This window comes from Enhydra lutris, unplaced genomic scaffold, assembly GCF_002288905.1.
Source record: "Enhydra lutris kenyoni isolate GAN:26980312 unplaced genomic scaffold, ASM228890v2 scaffoldscaffold3, whole genome shotgun sequence".
NCBI lineage: Eukaryota > Metazoa > Chordata > Mammalia > Carnivora > Mustelidae > Enhydra > Enhydra lutris.
This window is the reverse complement of record NW_019154087.1, coordinates 75,043,975-75,068,983: the sequence shown is the minus strand read 5'-3', so window position 1 is coordinate 75,068,983 and position 25,009 is coordinate 75,043,975. Positions and strand designations below refer to the sequence as shown.

Genomic DNA, 25,009 nt, shown 5'->3' with positions numbered 1-25,009 from the left:
GTACCCAAATTGGAAAAGAAGAAATAAAACTGTCTTTAGTGGGAGATGACATGACTGCCTATTTAGAAAAGCTAATGAAAAATACAAAAAAAACTACTGGAATTAAAAAGTGAGGTTAGTAAGGTTGCTGGATACAAATTCAGTACACAAAAATCAATAGTATTTCTATATACTATTTCAACAATTGTTTAAAATATTCAGGACTTGGTTTTTATTTAGGATGACAGAGCTGACAGATCAGGAGACAACTGTCATTGGAAAGATAGTTTGTGATTCACAGTTCTCAGAAGGAGGGGGCACGCCATGTCATGCAGGGTGTCAGGAGGCAGATAGTGCAAGAGGAAAGCATGGGCCAGAACTTTTACTGTAAGTTTTCACAGAAAGGAATGGGAAAGGCAGCTGAGCAAGTTTAGGATTAGGTAGTTTGAATAATTCTGTCAGGCTCTGGGTTATACAGATGATTCTTAGTTGTCTGTACCTGGCCCTGGAATAATGCAAGAGAAGAGAAAATAGTAGTCCTGAGCACAGAAGCCTGATATGAGGAGGCAGATAAGGTTCCGGACTCCAAATTGGTTGGTGTGCATACCAAAGGTGTGCTTGCAGGCAAGTTTCCGGCTATTTGGAGTAAATAGCTAACTCTGAGAGGGGATAGTCCCTCTCCAGGTCTGCAAGGCCTGAAGACTTCTATGGCAATAAATAATTAATACAAAAGCAGTTAGAAATTGAAATTTTAAAAATACCATTTGAAAGAGCATCCAAAAATGTGTAATAAATGGGGAAAATGGGGGAAATCTGTCAAAAGATGTCTGAAATCTGTAAGTGAAAACTAAAACATACTGTTGAAAGATATCAAACACCTAAATAAAATGAACGGAGAGATATACTTTGTTCATGGGACAGAAGACTTAAAGATATCAGATGTCAATTTTGAACAAATTCATTTATCAACAGATTCAACACAATTCCAATAAAAATCACATAGGCTTTATTTATTTACTTATTTATTTTTAGAAATTAACAACCTGATTCTAAAATTCATACAGAAATGCAAATGACCTTAAATAGACAGAAAAATTTTTAATAAGAACATTCCTAGATAGCTAACACTACATAATTTCAACTTACTATGAAGCTACTGTAGGGGCACCTGGGTGGCTCAGTTAGTTAAGCACCTGACCCTTAATTTTGGCTCAGGTCATGATCTCAGTTTATGAAATCAAACCAAGTCAGGCTCTGTGCTCAGCGGGGTGTGTGCTTTTCTCCCTCTACCCCTCCCCACCTTCACGTGAACGTGCGTACGTTCTCTCTCTCTAAAATAGATAAATAAATATTTTTAAAAAACCTACTGTAATTAAGACTGTGGTAATGTAATAGCACCAAGATAAACAGATCAATGGGACAGAAAAGAATCTATAAATATATGGACAAAGGTGCAAAGATGATTTATTGAAGAAGAGGTAAAACAATCAGATATCCATATGCAATATACATACATACATATATGCATACTATAAGCCATATATAAAAACTAACTCAAAATGGATCATATACCTGAAGATAAAACCTAGAACTATAAAACTGCTGGAAGAAAATATGAGGAAAAATCTTTGTGACCTTAGGTTAGGCAAAGATTTCTAAGTTAAGACACCACAACCCCAATCTATAAAAAGAACTAATAAGTTGGGCTTCCTCAGAATTTAAATTATTTACTCTTTGAAAGGCACTGTTAAAGAGAATGAAAAGGCAAACCAAAGACTGACAGAAAATATTTGCAAATCTTATTTGATAAAAGACTTGTATCTAGAATATATTTAAAAACAAAACAAAACAAAACAAAACAAGGGGCGCCTGGGTGGCTCAGTGGGTTTAAGCCTCTGCCTTCAGCTCAGGTCATGATCCCAGGGTCCTGGGATCGAGCCCCGCATCCGGCTCTCTGCTCAGCAGGGAGGCTGCTTCCCCCTCTCTCTCTGCCTGCCTCTCTGCCTACTTATGATCTCTGTCTGTCAAATAAATAAATAAAATCTTTAAAACAAAACAAAACAAAAAAACCAAAATGCTCAAAACTCAATAAAGGAAAGTATTTTGGAAAGATAGTGGAGTAGGAAGCACCAAGAATCTGTCTCCCCATCTAGACAACAATTTCACTGGCATGATCTGCTTGATGTGACTATTGTGACTCTAGGGTCTATTAAGGCTTGTAGCTCCCAGGGGGAAGACTTGAATGATAAATTCTGGATAAATTCAGCTCTTAGCAAACTAGCAGCTACACACCCTAGCCATGTGATGGGCAGCTATGCACATGTTCCTGGAGCAGCCCATGCACAGCCTGAGGAAGCCAAGCTGGGCAAAGACACTGTCTACTAAGCATCAGAGAAAAAAGATCCTGTCCTCCAGCTGTCAGGGATCTGTGCTCTGACTGCTGTCTACTGCTTCTGATCACAGCCATGCAAAGGCCAGCAGCCATTATTGTTGTGCCTCTCCCTACTGTAGTTTGTCCCCCAAAAGTAACTTCCAGGGAATTTAAAGGCCGGTCCTCTTTCCCCTCCCAATCCTCATTTCATATTTCGCTTTTCTCCTTTCAAAAAACAGACATTAAAGATTAGGATATTCAAAAATAATTACATATATGAGGTAAATGCCCAGGGAAAAGCTCAGAAAAGAACTACTAGATAACCTTAAATTTATACTTGAGGCTGATCCCTGGCATAGAAAAAACTTATAACAACAATAATAATTATAAGTAAATAACTATTATTAGAAAACAAACAAACAAAAACAGCAAACCCTGGAGAAGGGGAAGAATCTGATTTCCAGAGTCAGTCACCTTGTTATTAGATCAAATGTCCAGTGTTCAACAACAAAAAAATCACATGGCATACAAATAAGAAAGTATGGGCCACTCAAAGGAAAAAAGTACATCAACTGAAACTTTCCCTGAAAAAGACAATGGCAGATTTACTCGATAATGATTTTAAAACAATGGTCTTAAAGATGCTCAAAGAACTAAAGTAAGATGTGGAGAAAGTCAAGAATATGCTGTGTGAACAAAATGGAAATATCAATAAAAAGAGAAAACCTCAAAGAACCCCTCTTCCCCAAATGCTGGAGGTGAAAAGTGCAAGAACTGAAATGAAAAATTCACTAGTGGGATTCAAAGGTAGATGTGAGCAGACAGAAGAAAAATAGGTGAACCTGAAGATAAAATAGAAATTATCAGGTCTGAGGAACAGAAAGAGAAGAGATTGAAAAAAAAGTGAATAGAACCTAAGGACCTGTGGGATACCTACAAGAGAACCAACATACACACTGTAGGAATCCCAGAAAGAGAAGAAAAAGGGACAGAGAGAATATCTGAAGAAATAATGGTGGACAAATTCCCCAATCCGATGAAAGACATGAATATAAACATCCAAGAAACTCAACAAACTCCATGTAAGATAAACTCAGAGAATCACACCAAAACACATTTTAATCAAACTTTCAAAAAACAAAGAGAATATCTTGAAAGCAGCAAGAGGGAAACAAATTGTCACATACAACAAGGAAGCCACAATAAAATAATGAATAGATTTTGCATCAGAAACTTTGAAGGCCAGAAAACAGGCAGCTTATATGTTCAAAGTGTTTTATAAAAAAAGAAAAAAAAGCCATCAACTAAGAATCCTATATCCAGCAAAAGTGTCCTTCAAAAGTAATGGAGAAATTAAGACATTCCTGGATAATCAAAAGTTGAGGGACTCATGAGCACTACAAGAAATGCTCAAGGGAGTCCCACAAGGTTAAATGAAAAGACACTAGGCAGTAATTTGAAGCTATATAAAGAAATAAAGATCTCGGGACGCCTGGGCGGCTCAGTTGGTTAAGCAGCTGCCTTCAGCTCAGGTCATGATCCCAGCGTCCTGGGATCGAGTCCCACATCCATCTCCTTGCTTGGCAGGGAGCCTGCTTCTCCCTCTGCCTCTGCCTGCCATTCTGTCTGCCTGTGCTCGCTCTCTCTCCTTCTCTCTCTCTGATAAATAAATAAAAAAATCTTAAAAAAAAAAAAAAGAAATAAAGATCTCAGTAAAGGTAAATACATGGGTTGTTATAAAACCTAATATTATTGTAACAATGGTTTGTAACTGTGCTTTCTGTTTTCTACACGATTTAACAAATTAATACATTCAAAGAAAAAAATTAGTAGTATAAAAGCTATTATTACTGTATTACTGTAACTTTGGTTTTTAACTCCAAATTTTATTTACTATATAATAAGAAACTACTGCATTTATAAGAATTATGAGTTTATGTTTAGGAGCATAAAATGTATTAAGATGTAATTTTGTGACATTAATAATGAAAAGCAGTAAAGCCAGAGTTATAAAGGAGCAAACTTTTGGTACGTTATTGAACTTAAACTGGTATAAATTCAAATTAGAATGTTATAACTTTAGGATGTTAAATGTAATACCCATAGTAATCACAAATAGCCACAGGATATATATAAAGGTAACCGAGAAAGAAATTTAAACATTTCACTACAAAAAATCAACTACACAAAAAACAGAACATTAAGGGACAAAAAGCTATAAGTCATAGAGAAAACAAATAGCACAGTTACATAAGTCCCTACTTATCAATAATAACTTTAAATGTAAATGAATTAAAAAAACTGTCCAGTCAAAAGACAGAGATTGGCAGAATGAATAAAAACATATTAACCAGCTATATGCTGTCTTGAGTCAAGACATTCAAGATCTAAAGACACAAATGGGTTAAAAGTGAAAAGATAGGAAAAAAAATATTTCATGCAAACAGTAACCAAAGACAGCAGGTGCTATACTAATATCAGACAAAATAGTCTTTAAATCAGAAATGGTTACAAGAGACAAGGAAGGACATTATATTCAAATAAAAGATTCAACACAGCAAGCAGATATAACCATTATAAATAATTACACACTTAACTACAGGCAATCAAAATATATGAAGCAAAAACTGACAGAACTGAAGGAAAAAACAGCTCTACAATAACAGTTGGAAACTTTAATACCCATTCACGATAATGGCTAGAACAATCAGACTGAAGATAAATAAGTAAATAGACATTTAACACAATAAACCAACTAGATATAACAAACATATACACATTAGCTACCCAACAACAACAGAATACACATTCATCTCAAGAGCATATGAGACACTTTCTCGGACAGACTATATGTTAGGCCACAAATAAAAATCCCAGATTTAAAAAGATAGATATCTTACAAAGTATCTTCTCTGAACACAATGGGATAAAATTAGAAATCTATAAACAAAAGGAAAACTGAAAAATTCACAAAACTATGGAAATTAACAATGCACTACTAAACAACCTAGGGATCAAAGAAGAAATCACATGGTAAATTAGAAAACGGAGAAAAATGGAAACAAACACATTACAAAACCTATGGGACACAGAGAAAGCTATACGTGTATGAAACCACTTAAAATATGATGGATCAGTCAAGAATGGTATAGGCATGGTATTAGGAAATGGTATTAAGAAAACTGGCTTGCTACCTGGAAAAAACACTTGAAACAAATGTAGAATCTAAATGAATTAAAGACCTAAAAGTGAAGGGTAAAACTATAAAGCTAACACAGAAGAAAACGTAGATAATATCCTAGTGATCTTGGGATAAGGAAGGACAAACAATAAAGTAAAAAACGCACAAATAATAAATTAAAAAATAATGAATTCTGAATTAAAATTAAGGCCTTCTGCTCAACAAAGACCACCACAGAAAAGTCAACAATTGGTTGAGAGACTACGAGAAGACATCTTCAATGTCTAAATTAAAACCTAGAGAGTATACAAGGAACTGGTGCAAATCAACACTAGAAAGACAACAAACCCAATTTTTTAAAAGTGGGTCAAGAAATGCAAGAAAGGAAAAAATATTTAATTGAATTGATAATAAGTCTATACAGAGACACTTAGACTCATCAGTAATTAGAGAAATACAAATTAAAACAAAGATACTATTCACAATCATCAGACTAGCAAAACTTAAAAAGATAATTATACCAAATGTTGCTAAGAATGTGGTGGAAAGAGATGCCTGGGTGGCTCAGTTGGTTAAGCAGCTGCCTTCGACTCAGGTCATGATCCCAGCGTCCTGGGATCGAGTCCCACATCGGGCTCCTTGCTCTGCAGGAAGCCTGCTTCTCCCTCTGCCTCTGCCTGCCATTCTGTCTGCCTGTGCTCGCTCTCTCTCCCTCTCTCTCTCTGGTAAGTAAATAAAATCTTAAAAAAAAAAAAAAAAGAATGTGGTGGAAATAGGGACCATGTTGGGAGGGGCAAAGGGACTATCATTTTGGAAAGTCCTCAGCATTACTTGATGAAGCAAACTAATTTTATGTATCTGCTTTCTGGCTCAGGCCCATCCTGAACACAAGCTCAGAGAAATTCTTGTACAAGACTGTAAGTGGACCCAACAAGTACATTTTAAGTATGTTGTGATAGCAGGGAGTTAGAAGTTATCTGAAGGGTCAGATAAGTAAAATGTTCTAAACAATCTGGAATTCTGTACTGCAGTCAGAAGCAGTGAAATGGATGTATGCACAGCAGTATGAAGAGTACTGAATTAATGTTGAGAAATAGAACAAGATCTGCAACATAATCCTACTGAGAGAAATTAAACTTGCTTATGAGTGCTATATATTTTAAAGGGATATACATATATCCTTATATGTACAGCAACACTTAATATACTTGTCTGAAGCGATTGAGGATGAGATGGAAAATAGGGGTGAAAATTAGGACTTGAAGAAGATAAAATGTAAAATAAAAAAAAAACAAGAAAACCTTGCAATGAATCTATCATGAAAATGACAAGTTCTCAACTGAATAGGATTAACTCAACTTTCTATATCTGGGGTCCATGAAAAGAAAAACATACAATTGTAAAACTTAATAAAACCTTGTCAGCTGAAAGGATCTAATAAAATTGTACATACAGTGCACATGAGAGCATTTGATGAGCTTGTAAAGCATCACTCAAACATAAGTTACTACTAGATATGAGAAGGGTTGTCGTCCTCCGTGTGATAGAATTGAGAGGTTCAGAGAGGCTAAGTGGCTTGCCTAAGGACACCTGGGTAACAAGAGACAGATCTAAAGGAGTCATCCTCAATACTGTGCCTCCTCTCACATCCCCTTTACAATTCACTAACAATGCATGGCAGCTCAACCTTCAAAATACATCCCAAACCTGACCTCTTCTACTCTTAAGTAACCATCACCTTCTCCCTGAACTACTCAACAGTCCCCTAACTGGGCCTGCTGCTTCTGCGGGATTGCCACTCTGCAATCCGTCTTCTGCCAGTGGCTAGAACCAGCTTCTAAAAAGTCTATCAGCTCTTACTTCCTTGTTTTCAACTCTCCAAAGAGCTCCCTTTGAAAACCATCACAATGGCAAAGAAAGTCTGAGCCACCTGCCCCCGCTTATCCCTCCAACCAGCTTCTGCACACCCCTAGCCTCTGCCCTTGCTCACTGCCCTCCAGACACACTGGCCTCTTCGTTCTTCCCAGTACATGCCAGGCCCATTCCAGTCTTCACAATGGCTGTTCCCTCTGGCTGGAATGCTTTCTTCTGATATTCACATTGCTAGCTTCCCCTCTTCTTTCAGATGTCATTCATTTGTTCATTTATTTTTAAAGATTTTATTTATTTATTTGACAGAGAGAGAGTGAGTAAACGAAAGAGAGCACAGGCAGGGGGAGTGGCACGCAGAGGGAGAAGCAGGATCCCCACGGAGCAGGCTCCCCAATGTGGGGCTTGATCCCAGAACCCTGGGATCATGACCTGAGCGGAAGGCAGATGCTTCATTTGAGCCATCCGGGTGTCCTGGATATCATTCATTTAAATGTCACTTATCTTTTCTGAAATCCCTTCTAAGAACACTGCCTCCTGGCCTTCTCTATCCTCCCATCTTCCTCTATTTTCCCTCCTGGCACCTACAACCTGATGTTGTTATTTACCTATTTGTCGATTTATTTATCTATCCCCTCCACTAGTACACAAGCTCTTTGACCTCCTTAGTCACCACTATACCTGCAGAGCCCAGATGGTGCTAAGCACATAGAAGACAGACGGAAGTATTTCTTGAGAGCAATAATTAAACTTTAAGCTGACCACCTATCTCATGCTCTTTCCATCACATCATGCTGCTTCTGGGAAAAAGAGACGTATATACAGTTTGTCATTTCTCCCCTAACAGATTAAAAGGTAGTGTCTTACATACTTTTTTAAGCCCTACCAGGGCTTAGCATATAGTAAATGCTGGGTAAGTATGAAATGAAAGCGTGAAAAGCAACCATGAAATAAGAAAAAGAGAAAAGGGAGTTGGTGGTATGGAGAAACTCTAATTTGTATTCTGTGGCATCACTGATCATTTGGGGGTTAATCCGTCTTATACTTGCTATGTGCCTATCTACCCAAGTTAGGAGTTTTGAAAGAGATAAAAATTAACCAAATATAAGTCCTGGCTTCAAGGACCTAACATATATGTAAATATTAAAATACAAATTTTAATATATACTTATTAAAGAAGTATAATTAAAGAGTTATAGGATTTCAAGGTGAGGAGAATTACTTCTAGTTGTGGAAATTATCAGAAGAACCCACAAAAGAGAGGGCAGTTAAAATGGTTATACTACATATTGATAAATGAGTAGCAACTGGATGATAGCTTATGAACTAAAAGATAAGAACTATACTTTATTCATCCTGGTGTTTTACATGCCTTACAAAATGTTGAGAATATAATGACATTAAATACATCTTCAACAAACTTGGGAGGAACAAGGCATACCAGGCAGAAGGAAGAGCATTGGTAAGATGCAGACAGGAGAATGCAGGACATAGTGAGCAAAAATAAAAAAGTGAGGATTGGCTAATAGAAAGGGTTCATGAGGGGCACCTGGGGGACTCAGTTAAGCGTCCGCCTTGGGCTCAAGTCAGGATCCTAGGACGATCCCCGGGTCCTGGGATCTGCCCAGTATCCGGCTCCTTGCTCAGTGGGGAGGCTACTTCTCCCTCTCCCTTTGCACCCCTCACCCCCACTTGTGCTCTCTTTCAAATAAATAAATAAAAATCCTAAAAAAGAAAAAAAAAAGATTCATGAAAGGGAATGGCAAGCACTAAGGTGGAAAAAATAAGTTAGGGTCAGACATGGAGCAACATGAATGACATTGTAGAAGGTTTATACTCTATTCTGCAGGCCAGGAGAGACCACTGAACACTTTTACACAGGACAAGGTGATCTGAGGAGTCTAGTAGGAGCCCTCTGCATGAAAAAATAAATAAATCTGTCATCAATTCATCCATACTGTTTCCAATATTACCACTGGTAAATACTGTCTTTTAAGGCATAACCTCCCTAGAAATCTTCTTACTATCCAAATTCTCCTGAGACATAATTTTTAAAAAGCTGTTTTCATTTTTTTTTTAAGATTTTATTTATTTATTTGACACAGAGAGATCACAAGTAGACAGAGAGGTAGATGAAGAGAGGGAAGCAGGCTCCCCGCTGAGCACAGAGCCTGATGCGGGACTTGATCCCAGGACCCTAAGACCATGACCTGAGCTGAAGGCAGAGGCTTAACCCACTGAGCCACCCAGGCGCCCCTGTTGTCATTCATTTATACTTTAGCGTCAACTGGGTAATCAATTCACCTTCTCCTGGTTAGAGTTAAGTACACAGAGCCATTGGGGAAATAAGAATTTTGACTCAGAAGTATAACTTTTTGACTCTGAGACACCACCTTGGAAAGACAGTCTGGAGTAGGGGACGCGGGGAAGAGGTTAACTATTAATACCTTTGTTTAAGAGCCAGTTCTGTTTTTTTCCCCCCCCCCCCCCCAAGTAGAACTTAGTAAGGATAAAGAGTCTCCCATAGTAGGAAGTATTTAATTGATGATCCTGAAGGTAAGAAATAAGAAATATGATAAACCATTTTTGAAGGAAAGAAAAAGAAAAAGTTTTGTGGAATTTAGACACTACATACTAAGTTCTTTGAGTTTTCCTCAAAAGAGGCAAGGAAAGCCTTCACCTAAATCATTCAACCACTTTACGGAACTGTGGCGGGCAAGTAATAATCCAAGGAATATGATGGTGCAAGAACAAATGTTTTTTTTAAAAAGGTTAAAAATTCACCCAAGTGATGTTATGTGCCAAAAATGATAATCAGCCTGATAATAACCATACGATAACCCTGGGAATTCCATCCGGATGTAATGGAAATCAAGCATTTCACTGGGATGGATTTCTGCTTTCTAAAATTCATACCCTCAATCTAGGCCGGAGAAGGCTCATTTTGCTGGCGGGCTAGGCGATGGAGCGCAAGGAAAACACTGAACGCGTGGCCTCAGACGTCCACCTAAAAACCCCCGGGTTCCCGACGGAAAGGAGGTAGAATGGGCACTCACCGCTTGTCAATGGCGTCGATGTTTGAATGGAGGAGCCACAGCTCCTCCGTGTTGTCCTGCCGGGAGGACAGGATCAGGTGGTGACCAGTCAGACACAACGTCCCTTCGACGGCGGGATAGAAAGGCCGGTGCAGCACCACATTGTCCACCCGTGGGGTCTTAATTAGCTCCGCAAACTCCATGTTTCCCCGCGGCCGGAGCCACGGGACTCCCCGAGTCTCGGAGGTCCGAGGCGGTCACAGCGCCGCAGGGCTCGGGAGGAGGATGGCCCGGCTCCCGGCAGGCCGGAGGGGCGGGGACGGGGCGGGGAGGACGGGCCCCGCCCTAGGCTCGGATGGGCGCGGCGAGGCCTGAGGTCACAGTCACTGGCCACGGGAAGAGGAGGGCTGGGGCTGGAGCAGGCCCGGGCGTCTCTCTCGAACTCCGGGGGCCCCCAGGCCCAGTTCTCGAGCGAAAAGAAAGCTCCGCGACAGGCCCAGCAGCCGCCGCCGCCACCTGGGGACCCGGCCTCGGCTGGGCAGGCTGAAGGGAGAAAGAGGAGGCCGCTTTAGGGCCAGTTTCCAACACCCAGCCGCTGGGGACTCCTACCGGAAGTAGCGGCTGGGAGCCGGAGACTAAAGCAACTCCGGGCGGAAGCGGTGGAGCTCGAAACTCGGAAGACAGGGAAGTCAGAGCCGGAAGTCATTTCCCTTCCGGAAGAGGGTGCTTCCGGAAAAACAGACCTCCAAGGTTTGTGCTCCTACGAGAAAAGAGCCCTTCATTACCTTCATGCCCACCGCCGTACTTCCCACCGATTCCAAATAGTCGGTATCAGAAGAGGCCGGGGAAAATGGAACGACGAGAAAAGGTCCTTGTCTGCATCCCTGCTCTTGAGTAGTTATCCCCCCTCCAAGGGCTCTTCACAGCGTGGGGCTGTCGTAAATTGTGAGATGACAAGTGTGGGATCGAATGATTGAATGTGACCTTAGAGAATCCTCCAGGTGTAAGGGAGAAACCCAGGGCTCAGCACTACAGTCCCAGAGAGCGCCGCGCCAAGGTTCTGTGACCTTGAGCAAGGAAAAGGAAAAGCATGCAAACCCTTATGAGAGAGACCTAGGAAGAAATAACATACAGTGCACAAAAGAGGAAAAGATTAATCCTGTCTAGTGAGGAAGCTCAAGTGACTTGCTACAGCAATCTGTAGCAGAGATGGACTTCAATCTAAATCTATGAAATCAAGGTATCAGGGCTTTGACACCACCACACAGCCTCTCCATTAGAAACAGTGCCACTGAACTCCCAGATGCCTAAATTATGTCAGAAATTTTCCTAAATAAGTTCCCTTTGCTTAGTGCTCTCCACTAAACTATTTTTAATTGTAAAATAGAGAATTAGAGGGGAAATGTGCAAGGATTTGAGTCCTGGTCTGCTGTCCTTCCATTAACCTGTGAAATCCCCACCATCTAGTCCTAAGTACAGCTAATAGGCTAAAGTCTGACAGCAATCAAAGACAAAGTTAATTGTCTAAAATCTCACCAGATCACCCACCAACGGTGTCCCTGCTTCTGCCCCTGCCCTTCCTAAAATATTCCCTTATTAAAACAAAAACGCTTTATGAGATCGTTACAGCAGAGAGTCTAGCTTTATTTGTCTGCAAAAGAAAAAAGGAACCAACAGGGAAGGGAGAATGAGGGAACGGGTTTATAAAGCTATTTTTTAAATTGGAATCTTTGTTGTCCTTCACATTGTGGCTCATTATAACAATTGGCAATTGAGAATTTACTTCCAGAATAAAGAATCAGAGGAAGTTTTATGGAGAAGGAATCATCTGAAACAATGACTTTGAAGGATGAGCAAGATTTATATCCTGAGTGGAATGTAGCCAAGATGTCTTGTCTTAATTTAATGATGTCTACTAGAGGTAGGGAAAAATTCTCCAAAAATTCCATGACCGTTTCTTTAGTTTAACTGAAAACAAAACAGAACAAAAAGCCAATGAAAAAAAAACATAGTGTCATTACATTTTAAAATGTTTACTATTCCATAAAGGCATAAACTTTTTGTCCACAGGAGAAAATTGTCAATATCATGCTGGATTGCTATAAGGAAACACTAGAAATATTAGAAAATTACATCTAGGGGCATCTGGGTGGCTCAGTCGTTAAGGTCTGCCTTAGGCTCAGGTCATGATCCCAGGGTCCTGGAATCAAGCCCCACATGGGGCTCCCTGCTCAGCGGGAAACCTGCTTCTTCTTCTCCCATTCCCCCTGCTGTGTTCCCTCTCTTACTGTGTCTCTCTCTGTCAAATAAATTAAATCTTTTTTTAAAAAAAGAAAATTACATCTACTCTGGGTTGAAGCTTAAAGCAAAGAAAGCCCCTGAGATCTGCAGAAAACAACTATTTGATAGCAAATAGAGGAAATGCAGATTATGTGAATTTAGTAAGTACATGAACAGTAGATGGCAGTAGAGCTTGACAGTAATAGGGTATGCTTCCATTCTATTACATTAATTCAATGAAGCTGTAGTCAAACAAATTTATTATCCAAACTGCCTGCATGCAAGGGTATCTAGACGATTCAGATAAATAAAAGAAGATGAAAGAAGGTGATAGCATTTATTTCTTTTAAAGATTTATTTATTTTAGAGAGCACAAATGGGAGGAAGGAGAAGAGAGAGAACCCTCAAGTAAACTCCCCATTGAGCATGGAGCTCAAGGTGAGGCTTGAGGCTCTATCTCAGGACTCCTGAGATCATGACTTGAGCCAAAGTCAAGAGCTGCCCATTCAACTGACTGAGTTCCCCAGATGCTGCAATGATGGTAATTATAATGCATGTAAAACTCTCAACACCTTACAGGTCTTATTATTTTAATCATTTTATGAGGTAATAAATGGCATTAATGTGTAATCATCTTGTTCTGTCAAATAGTCCCTAGCATGTATTAAGTGCCTACTTGGTCATCAGCACCGTGGGGAATAGAAACAATAGACCTGACACAGCCCTTGCCCTCAAAAAGTTAAGAGCTACTTTGGGAAGGCCAACACAACCAACACAACCAATGAACAAAAAATAGGAGAGTAAGTGCTAAATTTTGAAATACAGATTTACTTTCCTGACTTTGTGTTTCTCTACTATGCCTTGGGTAATTAGTAGAAATTGAGAGTTTGACGGTAGTTTGAAGAAAGCAGGTCAACAATTGCCAAAAACAGTAAGAACATCTAAGATGGAAAAGACGTTGCCCATATGTGCCATTGATGAGCAGTTGTTCTCCATGTGCTTGACTATAGCAGCTGAATCGAACTTGATTACCTCATGCCCGATTTTCTTGTGTTCTCCATTACTTCATCCTCAAAGCAAATCAATCACCAAATTTTTGATCTTATCTTCTAATAGTTCTTGAATTCCCCACTTCTCTCCATCCCCAAGGCCATTGCCATAGTTCAGGCCACCACCATCTCTCACTGTACTTAAGGGGGAAGTCCTCTCAGTTGGTCTCATTTCTTCCAGTGGGGTTTCCTCCAGACTCCTTTTCCATTTGGCAGCTAAAGCCCTTTGTACTGTTCTAAATTTCATTTTTCTTTTCTTGTAAGTCCCTTTGTGATCTAGCTCCTTAGGTGGTTATCAGTATTACAGATGTCATCTTTCCTGCTGTCTCTACCTGGCACCACAGCTCCCAACTCCCATTTCTAGCAGTTTGCACACCAGCTCTCCCTAAATAGCTCACAGTTTCCTTTTGAGATTTTGCACCCAGTTAGAACCTTGCTGTTGAGTGGAAGTGTAGAGCAGGGACCAGCATCATCAGCATTCCCTAAACTTTGTTAGAAATATTTCACTCCAGAGCTACTGAATCAGAATTGCACTTAAACAAGATTCCTAGATGATTTTTATGCGCATGAAAGTTTGAGAGAGCACTGTTTTAAAGAATCTAGGTATTCTTTCTGCCTGGTATACATCTACCTCACTCCCAATACTTTGTCTCTTGACCTGCTTATTTCTATCATCCTTCAGATCTCCTCTGGGATGTCACTGCCTCTAGGAAGCCTCTGCTGATTCCACACCTCATGGGCTCCACAGCACTGTGTAATAATAATAATAATAGTTCTGGGATACCTGGGTGCTCAGTCAGTTAAGCAACCAGCTCTTGATTTCGACTTAGGTCATGATCTCAGAGTCCTGGGATTGAGCCCCCTGTTGCACTCCATGCTCAGCATGGAGTCTGCTTATCCCCCTCACTCTGCTCCTCCTCCCCCTTTCTCTCTCCCAAATAAATAAATAAAATTTTTAAAAAATAATAACAATAGTTGACACTTTTGAGTGTTTATTCTGTGTTCCAGATATTGTGCTAAATGCTTTGAATGCATTGGCCCTGTAGTCCTTGCACAGTTCTCTGAGATTAGTTAGTATTCTCCTTTTACCAATGAGAAAACTGAGGCTCAGGGATCTTAATAGCTTTTCTAAGGTCAGAGAGCAATAAGGGGTGGAAGCAGGATTCAGACCCAAGCTCAGAGTGCAGGCTCTGAGCTCTTCACCACCATGCTACATTGCCACCCATGAGACCTAAGCCCACCTTGATTGTTCTCTCTAATCTTACCTCTTAAGAAACTATATTAAAATAGACTCCTTATGTGTCATAACATTCCACTAGACAATAACCTCCTTGAGAGCAAGGACCATTTCTTGATTGTAGTATTCCCAGCATCCAGCTTAGTGCATAGACATAGTGGCCACTCAATGTACATTTGTTGATAGACACCCTGTATTCTACTGAACACATTTCACCCTGGCCTCCCTTCCCACTGCCTTAATCTGACTGACTTCAGATATTATTGCACATGTTTGTAACCACATTCTGGTGAGAATAGGAGGAAGGTGATGCTATGTTATTCCCACCTTGCAGCTGAGGAAATTAAAACGGATGAATAACTTACCAGTAATGATGATCATCTCTTACGTTTAGTCACTATATTACAATTCACAAAATATTTACAAATACGTTATCACATACGCCTTTCTCAATGACCTGGTTGAATAAGTAGGAGAGGTATTGTTCCCAGCTCAGAGAGGAAGAACTGAGTCTCAAGGGATGGTGATGTACTTTCAATGGCAAAACCAAGAAAAGAGGCAGAGACCCAAAGGCAACACTTCTGAGTCCAAAATTCGGACCCTTGTCATCACACTAATTTAAATTAGACTTAGTCTGCACTGCTTTTGTCTATTCAGATTCTGACCTATGGGTGTTAGGAAGAAGACAGCTACTGCTAAGTAAACAAAGGGGAGCTAAAGTTTCAAGACACAATCACACCAGAAGGAGAGCTCTGGGGACAGTGATTTGATCAATGAACCTGTATTCAGAAATATTGTAATAGCTACATTCCCTATGTCTGGTTCACTGAGTCACTTAGTTTTTGAAAACAATGAGAACAGCAACCTAGCACTTGAGAAGGTGACAAACTGGAAAGAAAATGCAAGAAAGCAAGAAAATGTTGCTATTGCACAGTCCAGGCATAACTGCTTACAACAAAATCCAACTGTTGGGAGCTAGAGCTGGAACAGTAGGAGGGGGAATGTCTGAAGCATCGAGGGACTGCTTAGACATCCCTCTCTGCAATCTCAGGGCCTCTCCCATGGTCTCCTCTGGACTTGATTTGATATTCCTGCTAGCACAGTGGCCTCAGGGCAGTCGGGCTGCATACAAAGCAGTTGGAGGTGTAAAGAGTGAATATTTCCAAGGGCTAAGCAGAAGCTGCATTAACTTCTATGACTTACACTGGGATGTCACATAATGTCACTTCCACTGCACTCTCTTGATTTTAAACAGTCACCAAACACCACTCAGTTTGAAGGGGAGAGGACATAGATCCCACCTCTCAATAGAAACAATGACAAAGAATGTATGACACGGATACATTTGATAGTGGGAAACATATATGTATGAACTCAACCACCCCTGCAGACACTGGCAGTGGAAAGAGAAATAGAGAGAATATTCAGAAAGTCAACCCATTCTTTTTGGCAAAGTGCTTCTCTGCTCATAGCCATAATGAAATGAACTAAGGATATGTAATTACATATAATTGGATATAATTAAAATAAAGAGTCACATCTAAAATAAAGGCATAATTAAGAAGTAGGAAAATTTACTAGGTGGGAATGTCAACAATGCTAATTCAGTGATTACTGTTGGAGTTTATTTTATCATCACAACCTAAGTCAGAGTCGGTGTCCAATGAAGTAAGGAAGCAACCTCAGTCAGCCCTCAGCTGTTTTATTCACAGCTCCCTAGCTTCCATTTTTTTTCTTTCCCCATGCTATTCACAGGAAGCTTTACATATAATTTTAAATTTGACATAATAGTTTTGTTTTCAGTCCTTTAATTTGTTCAATAGACTGTGACAACTGTTCAAGTGTCCCCTCTTGTGTCTCCCCTTACTTTTCTTCCTTTGGATTTCCTCCACTGTTCTTTCTTTTCCCATCCTATTCTGCTCTTCTCACCCCCCCCATCCATTTCTCTCAGAGACGACCACATGAAAAGGACAGATCACAAGTGTCACCCTACAGATGACTTATGTAATTATAGAAAGAAAAGCATATCTTTACAATGGAGAGATCTGGTGATCATCCCTATAGCCAAGTGATTGTCAATGCAAAATCCAGATATTCTAGGACTCCTGATGTGAGTCAATAACATCAACATCACCTGGGGTATGCACTAGCCAGACATGGTTAGCATGAGGAAACCGTCAGACACATCCAGAGAATGGGATATTCTACAAGGTAATTGGCTTGGATTCCCCTACAAAGTCAGTGCCATGGAAAACCAAAACAGAAGCAAAAGGCAAGTGGACCATTCTGATTTGAAGAAACTGAAGGGATATAATAACCAAATGCAGGGCAAGAAACTTGATTAAATCCCTGATCAGAAAAAAAAATACTATGAAAGACATTTTAAGGGAGGTGTGAACTTGGATCACATACTAGATGATGAGTAAATGTTAATTTTTTTCAGATGGGATAATAATGTGCTTGTGTAGGAGGAAACTGACTTTTTTCTCAAGAGATGCACACTGAAAGATTTAAAGATGAAGTGTCACAATGTCTGCAGCTTTCAAATGTTTCAGAAAAATATATATTGATTATATATGTGTGTATATATGCATATATCTGTGTATACACACAGAACACAAACGTGCATAGAGAACACACATACAGCATGAAAGTGGCAAATTATTGATAATTGGTTAGTTTGGGTGAAGAGTTTAAGGATGTGTGGTGCATCAATCTTCCAACTTCTCTGTATTTGGATAGTTTTTCAAAATTAGGACTGAAAGAATCAAAATAGAAAGGACCTGCAGCAGCATGATGGTAATCAATGCAAGTTCTGGTGACTAAACACAACAGCGGACTTAGAGCTGTGGTTTAGCGTTATATGTAGTCTGGAGTGGCCCGGATGGGCAATTCACTATTAACACAGCCCTGACACAGAGAAGCAAAAGTGCAGACCTTCTGAGAAAGTTTAGACTCTGGAAGATCATCAAAGACCACCGAAAGACTGGCCACCAGGGACTACTGCTGCGAACCTTGTTTTATCATAAGAGGTTACTGGAAGGAGCTCAAATATGAGTTGCTAAATCACATTCAAAATTTGAAGTCCATGCAATGTAATCTTGTCAGCAGACAGAAATTATCTACACGTGAAAATTTCAAATCCTGAAATTACCCCTTCTGACCACAGTTTCCTTTTCCTGACCTTCCCTGTACACTAACCCTGCCCTGCTTGGGTAGACTCTGAGTCCCTACTAGCCTTCTTTAACTCACTTCCCTCTGTGTTCAAGCCTCATGCACCAGTCAGTAGCTTCTGTGACACTCTCTAGCACTCACTCCTTCACCTTCATGAAGGCAAGGAATGGGTGCTGATCTTTGTAGTCCCCCCAGAGTTGAGCACTGTGATGAGTACATATTTGATAAATACATCTAAATGAAATGGAATCATCTAATCCAAACTTCTCATTTTACCAATGAGGAAATATTATGAGGCTCAGATCCAAAACAACTTACCTAAAATCACACAACTAGTGAGTGGCAGACTGGGAAGGGAAACCCATATCCTTGTCACTTTCTGAGCAGAGATCTTTCTTCTGCCAATGATTCCTTCCCCATCATTTACTAAGTCTAGTTCCGTTTTTAATTTTTGAGATAGGGTGGATGGGGAACAGGGAAAGAATGAAAAGCCAATTTATCTCAAATACTAGCTAATGATCCAGGGCATGTCTCTTGGTATGGCCTCTGCTCTCCACTTCCTCCACCTGCTCATCCCCAGGGGCATGGAGGTAGATGTGACTAGATATCAGGAAAGATGGGGTAGTTCCCTCCTCTGCTGCTTTTCTGCTGCATTTTTAATCATTTCCTCCCTAGTGAAAAGTCTCTGGTCCCTTGATTCACTTTCACTTTTTCTCCTTGGTTTCAGGGTGCGTGCGTGTGTGCGTGCGTGTGTGTGTGTGTGTGTGTGTGTGTATCCCTCAGGATTTTGTTTCTAAGGAAACAAAAGTTGTTTTTCACAACTTTCAATTTGAGAACATCCCCTATACCAAGACTTAAGAGCACATTCTGTCATCAGTGTCAAAGATTTAAAAAGCCAGACAGGAGTAAAAGCGGTTGGGACAGATTGTAATCAACAATACACTATTGCAGTAATGTATGTATGTAACACCAAAGATTAAGGAATAATTGACAAATCCAGATGGCTCTGGTGTCCCTCACTCCTCCATCATGGTTCTCCATGCAACATGATTCTCATATCTGTCTCATGTTTGGGTCACAGCTCATTAGTTTGTCCTCACATCTTCCCACCCTGGCAGTAGCCTTATCCCGTACACAAACTTCCATGTCTGTCCACCAGGGGAGAAGCAAATCTATGAAGGAACCTGGGGAATACTGTGGAATTGGCAGAGATTGGACCCCTGGGTCCATGTTACTTTACCAGAGGCCATTCCTCAGGGACACCAGTTGCCAGTGGCACAGAAATGCTGTTGTGTGTGTCAGGTGGCGATCCAGAATTCTTCCAGGGGAAGTCAACTCATAGAAAGAATGTGGAGCCCTGCCTCAGCACTTATCAACTGTGTCACCCAGGCAATTAACTGAATCTCTCTAAGCTTCAGTTTTCCTACCTATAAAATGAAAAATAACCAACCTCCCGGCTATCAAGAAGATTAAATAAAATTATATAATTATTTAAGTATATAAAGTGCGCAGGACAGGCTATGTTCTTGGCATCCCATATAACTAATCTCTGGTAGGAATAAAGTCATAAAGTTGAAAACAGGGCATTGCTGTTTGCAGTTCTGTTGGGAGCCTTCTCTTTGACTCCTAGGACTGTTCTTGATTTTGACTATGTTTGTGATTATAAGAAATACAGATTCCAGCTGTTCTTAGAAGGATTGCCAATGGAACTATAAGGCCTGCCAAAGAAATTCTACCAGTCACAGCCTATCCGTCTTTCAGATGTCTAGGATGGCCATTAAAATGTCCCCAAATGATGCCATTCTCAGTTTCTTTCCCAGATGCAGGTGAGAAGTCCAGCTTCTGAATTTGAGTGGGCTATTGGAAGACAGGCTATAGACAGAGATAACTCAGGTCCTTTCCAAATTTTTAAAAAAGATTTTATTTATTTATTTGACAGACAGAGAGCGCAAGTAGGCAGAGAGGTAGGCAGAGAAAGAGAGGGGGAAGCAGGCTCCCTGCTGAGCAGAGAGCCCATTGTGGGGCTCAATCCCAGGACCCTGAGATCACAACCTGAGCCGAAGACAGAGGCTTTAACTCGCTAAGCCACCCAGGCGCCTCCCCTTTCCAAATTCTTAGAACACCTTGAGAAGATATAAATGATTGGCAAACATCCCCCTAGGCTGATTCTTGAAGCAAGAGGGGTGACTTCTATTTAGAGAATTGTGCACAATTGTAGTTCTGCACAATTTAAGTAAAAAAGATTATATAAGAAAAACATTTAGGCTCGATCTCAAAGATAGCCTTAAAAAGGCATACCTGGGTGGTATTAACTAACCTTACTACAGTCCTCATTTTATAGTATATACTTTCATCAAGTCATCGCAATGTACACCTTAAACTTACATATATTGTATGTCATTAATGACTCCATTTAGCTGGGGTAGGAAAGCCATCTTCTTATTAGATAACATCTCTGAAGTTGCTATGATCCTGGGATGCCCAGCAAAGCACATATATGGAACATGGAGGGAGAGCGAAGAATTATTATAATAGTGACTGTAAGAACTATCAAGAGTGTGTGGTTCTTGGAATGACTGTAAGTTAGGACTATGAAAACACAATGACAAATGCTCTCGGAAGACCAACCAGGTGGAGATAAGTAAACAGGGAAACTTCTGAATAGAGAGGCAGAAAATAAGAAAAGGGATATCTAGGCTTCACTGCAGGAAAAGGTAAAAATAGAATATTAGAACTTCTATCACAGAGATATAACTTAATTATAATAATATTTAGGATGTAATAAAGTACAGTGTCCCCGAAAAGGACAGAGAGCAAAGTTTTCTATTCCAATCAAAGGGTAGGAAGAGATCCAAAGTTGGATATTTTACTCTTTAAACAGAAGATAGTCTTCATTTTAGTGTTCTCTTGTTTCTGAAAAGGCTGTGCCTTCTCTAGAACAAAAACCACCTTTATGTTCTCTTCAATGGCTTGTTTATTTAGTATATTTGATATATCAAATAATTAAGATGGTTCTTCAAGGTTAATTGCAACGGGATTTATCCTGCGTTCTAAGTTTCTTTATTTAGATGAGATTGAATATTCAATATTTACTCTCTTGTCAGCAGCCTCAGATTACTTTTATGTGGACCCAAACTCAATCTAAAATTTTTAGATCTATCCACCATCCTAATTGCCCATTTTTACTCAGGTCCCACCTTCCTGGAGGAATCAGGTGTAAAACAATGAAGAGCAAATAGAAGTTTTTCTCAATAGGACAGCTCATCAGGAAAAAGCTAGCGTATAAGAACAGAGGAAGTCCAGTGAGCAAAGCACTATTTAAAAAAAAAGAATAACTGCCATTTCAACCTTCTGCATCAACAGGAATGAGGACTAGGATGGGTAGCAGACAGTAACCAAAGGAATAAAGGCAATCTGTGTATTACCTGATATTGCTTTTGTATATCATTTCGTCCCTAAAGGTGAACTCATCAAAGTGCCTCCCATATACTCACTCAGTGGCCAATTTTCTATTGTACCTTTCCTTTCAGGCTGTTTGAGTCTACAGAAGTGCAATTTAGCCCTACCTTGAACTAATCACAAAAATAAGTTCTAGCTGAAGTAAAATTCTTTTTTTAAAGATTTTATTTATTTATTGTCAGAGAGAGAGAGAGAGCGCGTGCACAAGCAGAGGGAGTGGCAGGCCACGGAGGAAGCAGGGTCCCCACTGAGCAAGAAGCTTGACGAGGGACTCAATCCCAGGACCCTAGTCATGACCTGAGCCGAAGGAAGATGATTAACTGACTGAGGCACTCAGGCATCCCACAGCTGAAGTAAAATTCTAAGTGTAAAAAACCCCAAGATTATTGTTTTCCATTCTTAGGAATAATACAAAATATAAACCCCTATTTGGGGGCTAGAGTTTCCATTTAAGCAGTTTGGTTGAGGGGAAAGGGAGGCAAAGTCTAGTGACCACACAAGTGAGAAGTCTTCCTGGAGACCTTTGTTTATGATGCTGGGACCCTGAAAGCCGCACCTAATTGGGTAATCCAGTGGAAAAACATCCTTTCTTTCTTCAGATTTTAAGGAAACTTGTCTCTCTTGATCTTTTCTCTGAATGAAAAGGACACAAATACTTTTCAGAATTTGCATTTTACCCTCACACAGGTTTAAGATCAGAGTGTATAGTGTCTGAGAATCCTGGAAGCACCAAACTGATAATTTACTTTAAGGACATCCTGCTTTGCTAACATATCAGGTGCCTGCAGAAGCAACTGTAAGTGTTCATTTGAGGATTACACCTTAAAACCAAGTCAAAGAATTATTACAGATAGGGTCTATGGAACACAGTCTCACAATAATAAATTATAAGACACATGAGGAAACAAGTCACTTGATCAGGAGTCAGGAGAAAAAAGAAGCCATAGAAGCATTCACAAAAGACTGAAGATGTTAGAAAATAAAACAAAATAAATATTGTAATATGTTTATTGAAATAGAAGGGGTGTTAGAGATATGATCTTGGAGCCAATAAGAAAGTTCTGCCAGCTTTACAAGCAGTAACTGAGACCTGCCATGAGGCATACTTAACTGATAGTACCCAAACAAAAACTAGAGTATCTGCTCAACATCCTACAAGGACATGCTAAGATACAGCCATGAAGTCTTAACTAATGTTTAGACAAGATAACATTACAAGCAATTACTTTAGCAAGCAGTCTAATGTAAAACCTAGCTCTGCATTAAAAATCTTTCCTTCAAGATCCTCAGAGAATCTGTTATTTGGCTGTTTACTATAAATGCCATAAAATTTTGACAAGGCTCAATTCTTTTTTTTAATTTTTAAATTTTTTATTAACATATAATGTATTATTAGCACCAGGGGTACAGGTCTGTGAATCGCCAGGTTTACACACTTCACAGCATTCACCATAACACATACCTTCCCCAATGTCCATAACCCAACCACCTTCTCCCTACCTCCCTCCCCTTGGCAACCCTCAGTTTGTTTTGTGAGATCAAGAGTCTCTTATGGTTTGTCTCCCTCCCGATACTATCTTGTTTCATTTATTCTTTTCCTACCCCCCAAACCCTGCACGTTCCCTCTCAACTTCCTCAAATCAGGGAGATCATATGATAATTGTCTTTCTCTGACTGACTTATTTTGCTAAGCATAATACCCTCTAGTTCCACCCATGTCATCACAAATGGCAAGATTTCATTTCTTTTGATGGCTGCATAGTATTCCATTGTGTATATATACCACATCTTCTTTATCCATTCATCTGTTGATGGACATCTAGGTTCTTTCCATAGTTTGGCTATTGTGGACATTGCTGCTATAAACATTCAGGTGCATGTGCCCCTTTGGATCACTACATTTGAATCTTTAGGGTAAATACCCAGTAGTATGATTGCTGGGTCCTAGGGTAGCTCTATTTTCAACTTTTTGAGGAACCTCCATGCTGTTTTCCAGAGTGGCTGCACCAGCTTGCATTCACACCCACAGTGTAGAAGGGTTCTCCATTCTCCACATCCTTGCCTGCATCTGTCATTCCCTGACTTGTTAATTTTAGCCATTATGACTGGTGTGTGGTGATATCTCATTGTGGTTTCGATTTGTATTTCCCTGATGCCCAGTGATGTGGAGCACTGTTTCATGTGTCTATTGGCCATCTGGATGTCTTCTTTTCAGAAACGTCTGTTCATGTCCACTGCCCATTTCTTGATTGGATTATTTATTCTTTGGGTGTTGAGTTTGATAAATTCTTTATAGATTTTGGATTCTAGCCCTTTATCTGATATGTCATATGCAAATATCTTCTCCCATTCTGTCTGTTGTCTTTTGGTTTTGTTAACTGTTTCCTTTGCTGTGCAAAAGCTTTTGATCTTGATGAAATCCCAATAGTTCACTTTTGCCCTCCCTTGCTTCCCTTGCCTTTGGCAATGTTCCTAGGAAGAAATTGCTGTGGCTGAGGTTGAAGAGGTTGCTGCCTGTGTTCTCCTCAAGGATTTTGATGGATTCCTTTCTCACATTGAGGTCCTTCATCCATTTTGAGTCTATTTTCATGTGTGGTGTAAGGAAATGGTCCAGTTTCATTTTTCTGCATGTGGCTGTCCAATTTTCCCAACACCATTTGTTGAAGAGACTTTTTTTTTTCCCATTGGACATTTTTTCCTGCTTTGTCGAAGATTAGTTGACCATGGAGTTGAGGGTCTATTTCTGGGCTTTCTATTAGACAAGGTTCAATTCTATTGTCCCTTTCTCTTTAACATTTTTGGAGGTCCAACAGAGATCACCTACTACTCAGAGCTTGCCCCTCAACTTCTGAGCAGGCGACATTTGGCACTATACCAAAAGGTCTGTGTACCTCTTGACCTTCTCACCTTGAGAAGCCATCACTGATCAGAGAATCCAAGATGTTGCAGTCATTGGGAACCACTGAGGTATTATCTGTTAAAACTCTTAAAAGTTGCCACTCTTTAAAACTCTTAAAATGAGATTGTTGAAAGTGAGTGGTGAGTACATGAGTTCATCATAAGCTGTCTTTACTTTTGTATTCATTTGAAATGAATGACTTTAAAAATGACTTTAAATGACTTTTATACAATGACTTTATAATAGAATCTGCTGTAGAACACTCCTTTCAACAACAGAAAATGTACATTCTTCTCAACTGTACATGGAATATTCTCCAAGATAGACTATATGTTAGATAATAAAACAAACATTAATAAATTTAAAATTATTGAAATAATACAAGTACGTTCTCTGACCACATGGAATTAAATTAGAAATCAATAGCAGAAAGTAATTTGGCAAACTCACAAGTGTGTGAAAACTAAACAACACAA

General features: G+C 39.8%; 1 protein-coding gene across 1 annotated transcript in view; it reads right to left on the bottom strand.

The window, feature by feature from the left end:
* Positions 1-10,739, bottom strand: part of LOC111154246 (myotubularin related protein 9) — a 61,301-nt gene extending 50,562 nt beyond the window's left edge. The window contains exon 1 of the mRNA XM_022513749.1: positions 10,457-10,739. Coding sequence (XP_022369457.1) covers positions 10,457-10,638 — 182 coding nt within the window. The 5' untranslated portion in view covers positions 10,639-10,739. The remainder of the gene's footprint in view (positions 1-10,456) is intronic.
* Between the last annotated feature and the right edge of the window lie 14,270 nt (positions 10,740-25,009).